This window comes from Rhipicephalus microplus, chromosome 5 (assembly GCF_043290135.1).
Source record: "Rhipicephalus microplus isolate Deutch F79 chromosome 5, USDA_Rmic, whole genome shotgun sequence".
In the NCBI taxonomy this organism is placed as follows: domain Eukaryota; kingdom Metazoa; phylum Arthropoda; class Arachnida; order Ixodida; family Ixodidae; genus Rhipicephalus; species Rhipicephalus microplus.
Window position 1 is genome coordinate 54,048,279 of NC_134704.1, and position 8,824 is coordinate 54,057,102.

Consider the following 8,824-nt stretch of genomic DNA (forward strand, 5'->3'; position numbering starts at 1 on the left):
CGATCTCGTATGTTCTTTCAAATAAATGTGATGTGTTTCAGATTCGATCAACATCAAAATTCTAAATGCTGGCGCGTGGGCTCGAGGCAGCGAGCGTGTTCAGGTATCGCTACCTCTCGAGCTGGAAGACTTCATTCCCGAAGTGGAGGAATTCTACCGGCGGAAGCACAGCGGACGAAAGCTCCAGTGGTATCACCATATGTCCAACGGAACGGTATGTATGGGCTTGTTTTCGTAAAAGCTAATTTAAGGGGAAATCTTACTTTAGGAGTGTGCGGTCGAGCCCCTTAATGAGAGACACGAACAAGTGCATGGTCCCTTATAAGGGCAATAACAAAAGCTCTCTTGAACTTCTTGAGAATTACCAGACTTCACAAGCACTTGTGAACAAACATCAAGAGACCGTCTTCTGTAGTTTCAAGATAACTATTTATCCATCTATTTCTTATCTTCTATTCTCTCTCTCTCTTTCCTTTCTATTATTTCCCTTTCCCCCACCCCAAGTGTAGAGTAGCCAACCGAGCCAAGCTTGGTTAACCTCCCTGCCTTTCCTGTTTATTTCTTTCTCTCTTTCATTTTCTGAACAACTCCGATCTTGATATAGGTGCAGTTGAATCTCTTATACCCAGTTCTCTCTTATCCTCCTATAAAGGGGTGCATCGGAATGCCTAATTTCTTTTTGCAGATTTTTTCGAAATTTCGAAGGCTTATGTATAGTGTGTGTGTGTACTTTCACAACTTTGTATAGTCATGTTTTATATATCATGTCAATTTTCACTTTCATCTATTACTCTTGAGTTTTCCTTGGCTTTTCTGCAACAATTTTGTCAATATATCATTTTTTCTGGTTCTGCATTTGGCACTAAACATACATGTGTTCAAGTACAGCCAAATTTGCATATATTAAACTCGCTAAAAAGTGCGAATGAGCTCGATTTATAATGTAACTTGATATCGAACTTCTTAACTATTCACCTTATTTGCAGTGCACAAGCTGGCTTTGCGGCACTGCTTGGCGATAATTCAAGGAAGGCGACTTGTGGCAATATGCGTGGATTTTTTTTTTAGCTTTTGTTTTTTGGGGACATTTAGTTGGGGTTGCTTGTTGTATACAGGGGCTGGTTGTCGGTGAGAAAATACGGTGTTGATGTAAACAGCCATTCAGCATCTTAACGTTCTGCTCTGTGTGCTTGCCTCTAGAGCACCGTAAGCCTCTAGTCTGCCTTGGCCCTGATGTTGGCGTTTTTTTTTTTTTTTTTTTTTTGTCATATCCAGCGTGCTTCTTGAAGTGCTGTGCACAGTGCCGACATCGGTCTTATTTTCTCTACATTCAACTGTGTTTGATTAACTGTGGCTTCGCATAGAACAGCCCGGTTCTTCTTTTGGGAAGTGATTGGCAACCCCGCATGTCTGTTAAGGAGTCAAGGCATTCGATGGCAAGCAATAGCTTAAACTCGCTCTGTGCGGTGCTCTCCTAATCGCACTGCTCATTATCCTAAATGCATGCTGAAAGTCTGCTCCCACAAGGAGAAGCCAGCTTTTTAGGATGTATAACACTGCCCCATATTCTGTATATCAAGTTGTCCCCCTATTTCTGCTCAATGTGCCGACAAATTTTCCTGTACATTAACATTAAAACATTGCCGTGTCAGAAAAGAGTTTGATAGAAAGGTTAATTCGATTTACTTGATTTTGATATAGATGGGTTTGACTATGTAAGGGGAAATCCTAGTTTCGGGAGATTTCTCCCATCAGTTTTTGTAACTATGGGACCTCTGAATGTAAGCCATATCACTGTTTTTAATTTTTATGCAGAGAGACTGAATGGAATTGACATTTTTCAAACATTCAATAATTTTTCTAGTACAATATTCAGTTTTTAAAGTGTCAAATATTTTATGTACCTTGCACCTTGCTGGCAGAAAGATCTCATTCTAAACTGTGAGAGCAAAAAAAAAAGAAAATATACTGGCATATCACAATATTCTGGAATGAAAACTGTATGCAGAAAAATGAAAATGGATATTCCAAGTCCTTCTACAACAAAAATTAGGGCGTACAAGAAAAAATATATTTGATATTCAGAAGCTACTGGCCTACTTAGTATATTAAAACAATAATTACGTATTTCACTTTTTTTCACAGTATTTTAGTGGTAGCTCGCCCTTATTCTTAAGAGACAGCGTATATATATATAACTTAGTTCTTATTTCCAGGAGGGTTAACTGCAGACCCAGGTGACCTGCATTAACGTACAATTATGTACTGGACAGACCAAATCTCTTGTTCAGCACTCTGACAAAGCACAAGGTTACCATTGCAATGAACATTTAGGCGAGTGAGGCATTACCTGCCATTTACTCACAGCTTGATTCAATACTGCTCTGTCGTGTCACATTTGGTTTGTAGACTTGAGCCAGCATCGCGAAATCTGAAATCTGTTTTAAGAGTTTAAGTTGTGAGTGGATTGGAGTCTGTGTTAGATGCTGTATGCGAGTGAATTCAATTCAATAGCTTGGAGTTGTTCAGAGTGTACATACTGAAAGCTGGATGGGCTGAGTCAATGTAGGCCTACACTGACTCAGCCATTTCACCTCACAGTTAATGCAAGAGTTCGTGAAGCAGTTTTCACTTGGACAAGCCAGCTCTACCCGTTTTCGTCACAATTATGCCAGTATTCTGAAGAGTTTTTTTTGTAAAACTTCAGTGAAATGTAAAGGAAAACAGAAAAGTAGCGAAGGAATAACAACATCGCAAGCCTTGACAGCATAATTTAATTACAAACATTGAAAGAAAATTCATATTTTCTCTTTTGCACTGTTATTTATTTTACTATGCATCTTGCACGGAAAGTGCGGGATGCAATAAATGTTCCAAACTGTTTAGTATTGAGCATTTGCAAGCTTCTTGACTTACTTGCAGCATTATTGCATGTGAAGACTTCAAGCATGGCTATCTGCACTCTGCAATATGTGTATGATTTGGGTTATCTAACAGCTTTACCGCTACAACTTTTATTTTTTTATGTGCTACAAGGAGCTCACTTTCCAAATGCTGAATGCTTTTGTGCGCTAATATGCTGTAAAAGGCAAAATTTCAAAGGAAGATGGAAGGTCGAAGAGACGAAGGCATTCACAAATGTTTCTATATACCGTAAGAAAATTCAGACAGCAGGAAGAATGTCTTATTATTATTTTTTTTTCTCGTCTTTCTCTAGATCACCTTTTGTAATCAAGTAGGCAAGTTCGACTTGGATGTGACGACGTTCCAAATGGCCGTCATGTTTGCCTGGAATGAGCGGCCTAACGAGCGCATCTCGTTTGAGAACCTCCTCCTTGCCACTGAACTTCCAGACGCTGAACTTCGACGGACGCTCTGGGTGCGTGTCACTGCACTGTTGCAAGCATGAATACCTTTAGATTGGGTTATTCCATGCCAAACACAAAATGGCAACCATGTCAGAACATGGTTGCCGAAATGGCTGAGATGTTTGGCTGAGAAAAGAACAATCGCATGACATTCTGCAAAATTCGAAAGGCATGTACTCTATGAAAATTTTTTTTCTCTTCAAAATATTCTAGCATGTCGCTTGCATCATTTTTTTTAATAAATTGGAGATAGTCACTGAAATGTCTGGAACATTTGGCATGGAATGGCCCAACTGATAGTGTCATTTGAGTGCATGCACATTAACCCTACTGTTTCACCCTTAGTTTGTGAAATGCTGTTGCAAATGCAGCTACAGGCCAGCAGGACAAACTTATATGCATCCACTTAATACTCGCCTGCATCCTTTTTTTTTTCATACGCTGCTGAGCTAACACAGTGACAGATTTCCCTTTAATCATGTGTTAGATAACCACTCGACTTGACATAACCGCAGTAATTTGTCAAAAACTCGCAGGGCTCATGTGAATCTTCAATGGAAGTAATAGGCCCTGGAAGGGCATTTAAAGCAAGGATAGCAGTTTGTAATTGAGAGTATCTTGTTAAAATGAAAAATAATGCCTTCCAAGAAAGTCTACTTGTGGTTTTTTTGTAAATATTTTAGTTGCTAGATTCACTCACAAAGGAGGGTATAGTTTGTACACCACTTGAGACTGTCTCCATAGTTCCATGCTGCTAAAGTAATGAGACCCACCAACCAACATAGAGTGAAGAATCTGCACTGAATTTCAAAAGGAAAGAAGAGCTCTCCCACTGCGTGCACTTTGTTTATTGATAGTGTATTGTGCGACCACTGTCACCATTTCAACATCAGTAGCCGAGCCATCACAGAAGTGAGCATATTGTATGGGCAATGCTGCTTAGCTTGCCGAACAAAAACTATATCTTAGTTTTTTAGTGTAAGAGGACTCGCATCACATTTGCTTGAAACGCTACTACAGCGTTTTCAAAAATGCGAAAGAAAAAAAAAGGAAAAAAATTCATACTTACATTTTCGGGACACATTTTCATTGCCTTTGCAGTCTCTGGTTGCCTTTCCCAAGCTAAAACGACAAGTCCTCTTGTGTGGGGTCGAGGCAAAGTCGCCCAAGGACTTCGACGACGGCACCCAGTTCTGGGTCAATCAAGAATTCGGAGTCATGTAAGCTGCGAATAGCGTTCTCTTGAGCGGTTATTCATGATCCTTGCTTCCTGACCTTCTCCCTCTCTCACTTCCAGAAAAAATGGAAAAGTTCAAAAACGAGGCAAAGTCAACCTTATAGGAAGGCTGCAGCTATCGACAGAGAAAAGCAAGGAAGATGATAACGAAAGTATCGTTCAGCTGAGAATATTCCGAACGCAAGTACGTCATTTCGTATTTTTTATAGTGTGGTGTCTTTATACTTGGCGGTATTCTTACTAAGGGAGACCCAGGTACAGAACTGAATCGACCATTTTAATAATTGGGTAGCAGGCTTTCCTGCAGTGTAGTTTGCTTAACAAATGGTGTTTTCTGCAAGGAGCTCGTACAAGTGCAGGTTTCTTTTTGTGCAAGCAGCCTAACTGTAAAACTACACAGTGAAAAACTCAAACTGAAGAATTTTACTATTTTTATTTGCATCTTAATCGATTTTTTGGTCACGGGCAAGATGTCTCTCTTTTGATCACAACCAATGATGTAGACACCGGAATTACTGTGAAAAGAGTTTTCAAACACTATCGTGTTAAAAATGAAATCTGCTTGTGCAAGGTAGGGTCAACTACAGGTCATTAGAAGGGGTTTCCATCCTGTAGTCCACTAAAAGAATAAACGTTGGTAGTGCTGATCAAGAGATTGAAAAGCAAGTTGTATAATTTAGCCCTGTTTTCCAAATTGTGTGCCATGAAACTTTCGTGGTAGATAGGAATCATCCTAAAGAGAAATGAAATCTGCTTGTGCCAGGCAGGGTCAACTGCAGGTCATTAGAAGTGGTTTTCATCCTGTAGTCTACAACAAGAATAAAGGCTGGCGGTGGTGATGAAAAGATCGAATAGCAAGTTGTATAGTTTAGCCCTGTTTTGAAAATTGTGTGCCATGGAACTTGAGTGGTTGATAAGAATCATTCTAAAGAGATGGCAAATATAAAACATGTTTCCAAAAACTCTCTTTATGCCACCTGACATAAGCAATTTGACTTGCATTCGTGTGAGAAAACTGATGTGGAATGTTTTTTTCTTTTTTCATATTATACAATTATGAGGCTTTTTCAATAAATTTGATACTTCTAATTACAAGTATAGAAGGTTCACAGCGCATCATTTCGAGAAAAACTGTTGAAGAAATGTATAAGTTGCTATGGTACTCGTGCTCAAGGGATCATCTCACATAGCAGTTCTCCTGCCAACAAACTCTTTTAGTTGTGCTTTTAAATTGATACGAGTTTATAATCACCTGAATGTGCATTTTCAGTGTTAATTGCTTGCTTCACTGCACTTGTGTCATTGCTGCTTCTACATTTTAAGAACTCTATGGCCATTTCTTAGCCCTCTGCGCAATCATGTTGCATGAAGGTAGAAGGTGGCTTGCCAATATCACGGTTGTGGCTCAACCTCTCCGCATAACTTTTGAAAAATTTCAGTTAATCCTAGCCATTTACAATAACCTTGTATTCATTGTATGTTCAGGAAGCGATAGTGAAAATCATGAAGATGCGCAAGCGGATCACCAATGCCCAGCTGCAGACTGAGCTGGTGGAAATCCTGAAGAACATGTTCCTGCCTTCGAAAAAAATGATCAAGGAACAAATTGAGTGGCTGATAGAGCACAAGTACATGCGTAGGGACGAGGAGAACATCAACGAGTTCATCTACATGGCCTGACTTAGCCACGTGACTAGTGGTCTCCAAACAGTGCGCGCTCCTCTGATGGACCGGTTGAGTGCTGCAAAGGTCTACTCGGTTTCTTTTCTGAAAGCCGCCAAACCCCCTTCCAAGTCTAGGCTTTTGGGACAAACCATCAATTGCAGCGGCGGTCACGTTGCCAAGGAGAGTGCTGTACATTGGTTTTCGTGGGAAGGCTGTTTTATTCGAGAATAACTTAATTCGCTTTTCGCACCGAAATTTCATGTTGAAAGCGAGTCAACTCATAGTTTTGCGTATACTGGTTGTACATCCGATAGAGTACAAGAAATGTACCGGCGACGTGAACAAATTTGACCGTTTCATCTTGCCTTTCCTGAGGTGTGGCAAGATGTAAAAGAGAGTTGCGTTCTTAATGCTGCCTTCTGTTGCCAACAGATTTGCTAGGTATTGTTGGGCAACTTCCTGCCCTCGGTACTTGAAATACTGGCAACACGTGAGAAACATAGGATTGTACTGTGATGGTACTGTGTCTTGAACGTATATGTTCTTGTTCAGCCAGCATTCTCTATTCCGCAGGCACAGACAGCAAACGTTCTGCATCCTTACAACACCTATAAGCCATTGAATAATCTGCAATCACGCTTTGTTAAGAACACTGGAGAGTTATATAGAAATGTGTTCGAAATGTTGCATTCGTAATACAGCCTAATGTAAAGGGCTATTCTTGGTAAACTTCACACTCATTGCGCTCGAATCGCGTGTAGAGGTGGCATTGTGTGTTTATTTTTCTAAATGTAAAATGATAGAACGGGAGGCTTGAGCTGGTTGATGATTTAGCATCGACGTATTTGCACAGCATGGAATGAACGAAGACAGATGAGAGGACACAACTTTTGCACTGTGCAAATGTGTCGATGTTGAATGTAAAAGCTATACTTGCATTATACATAATGAATTGTACGCACATATCAGTGCTGATAACATGATAAAGTAGCTTTGCTGAAACGAATAGTGGAACTGTTCTTGTAGAAAGGTGGCATTACTGTTGCTTGTGCTGATAATGTGAATTTTCGAATCCAGTATTTCCACAAGGGACGTGATTATTGCAACAACTCTAGTGCATGATGTGATGGTAAATAAAACATTCGATGCCACTTCAGTGGAAAGAGACAAGCACAATCTAAGTGTAGTTTAGCAAGGAAGGCAATTCTTTAAAGGGCATTCTTGTTGACTTATTTAGTGCAACGTGGTGACTTTTTTGTTCTAAGTAATTGCCGAGTCATCTGAAATATCGCTGTGATTCGTGCTCTGACGCTGCAGTCGTGCACACAAGAAAATGTCTTTCAAATGCAGAACTGAACCTGCGAAACTAGCGCACAATTAAGATTGGCCGGCGATTTTTTATTTTTTCAAATAGTAGTTTGTTTGTCAGGACATGTCGATATCTTCGATGTTATGCAAAAAAAATATGCTGGTTTGGTACAATGAATTCTCGAAAGTGTGATTTGATTACCAAACCTTTCCAGCGGCGATATTTTTTTGCCAGGTCTTGCAAAGTTGCCACAACGAGCAGCATGACGCCGAACTAATTGCAGGGATAACTCGACGTAGTTTGTACATACTTATTTATTACAACCAACTAGGCCTTCAATGACAGAGAAGTGTAACTTATTTTGTCAGATTGTGCCCGATCGCACTAAGCCTGTAAGGAAAGAAAAAAAAAAGCGGGGAGGGGTGCGTAGTGTACGACTCGGTTGACGGGTGAACGCCTTTGTAAATGTGTTTTACATGTGAATAAAAACAGCTTTGGAACAACACACCAGACGAGTCCCTGTCGTCGTTTCGCGAGCACTGCGCACTCCGCGATGGTTCACAAAGCAGGCTGACGGAAAGCTGGTGCGTTCAAACAGATAGTCTTGGAAGTGTAGCGATCAAACGCACATCTCAAGTCGACGACTGCCTGTAGTTCTTGGTCTCGAGAATCTTCTTCCCGCACATTGCGCAGATCCCTTTCTTATAGGCGCAGCCCTGGCAGTAGTTTGAGCCCACCTGGTGCACTTTCTGGCGACAGATGCGGCACTCGGCGAATTTCCCGTAAGGCGTGAACCGTGCCTTTTTCGCTGTCAGGGCCTTGTTTTCGTTGATCATCCTGCCGCCACCTTCGGTGGTGTTGCGAGCTCCGGCTTTCCACGGGTCCGGGGTGATCACTTTGCCGAGCTTCTTTTCACACTTTTCGCACACCATGGTGTTTAGAACAAAACGCAACTCGTTAGGAACGTTAAATAGACCAAATCAGCTGCGTACAGCGAACAGTCGACGACTGCCTTCGATGCGCTGCGACGCAAACTGGATCGCTTTGGTTTGGCTCTACTTGGCTCCGTCCCACTTGCAAGAGCAATACGTTATCTAAAACATGGCGGTTGTGACGTAAACTTAATCTCAAAAACGCACAAAACATTGCCTTTGAGATTAACGTTTTACACTTTTTAAAATTTTTAGGTGAAATAAAAATAAAAATCTACCATTTGTTGATTAAGTGACTCGTAATAACAAAAAA

At 40.8% G+C, this 8,824-nt stretch overlaps 2 protein-coding genes across 2 annotated transcripts in view; one reads left to right on the forward strand and one right to left on the reverse strand.

The window, feature by feature from the left end:
- The window catches only part of Cul5 (cullin 5), a 35,379-nt gene extending 28,758 nt beyond the window's left edge, over positions 1-6,621 (forward strand). Inside the window, exons 12-16 of the mRNA XM_037425484.2 lie at positions 42-214; positions 3,218-3,379; positions 4,470-4,588; positions 4,666-4,789; positions 6,091-6,621. Coding sequence (XP_037281381.2) covers positions 42-214; positions 3,218-3,379; positions 4,470-4,588; positions 4,666-4,789; positions 6,091-6,285 — 773 coding nt within the window. The 3' untranslated portion in view covers positions 6,286-6,621. The remainder of the gene's footprint in view (positions 1-41; positions 215-3,217; positions 3,380-4,469; positions 4,589-4,665; positions 4,790-6,090) is intronic.
- A 1,254-nt stretch (positions 6,622-7,875) lies between these two features.
- LOC119174537 (cysteine-rich PDZ-binding protein) lies at positions 7,876-8,632 on the reverse strand. The gene has a single exon (XM_037425485.2). It carries the CDS (start codon positions 8,509-8,511, stop codon positions 8,212-8,214), a length of 300 nt encoding a protein of 99 aa, XP_037281382.1. The 5' UTR covers positions 8,512-8,632; the 3' UTR covers positions 7,876-8,211.
- Between the last annotated feature and the right edge of the window lie 192 nt (positions 8,633-8,824).

Coding starts and splice junctions, on each gene's coding strand:
- LOC119174537 (XM_037425485.2), bottom strand. CDS start 8,511: ATGGTGTGCGAAAAGTGTGAAAAGAAGCTCGGCAAAGTGATCACCCCG.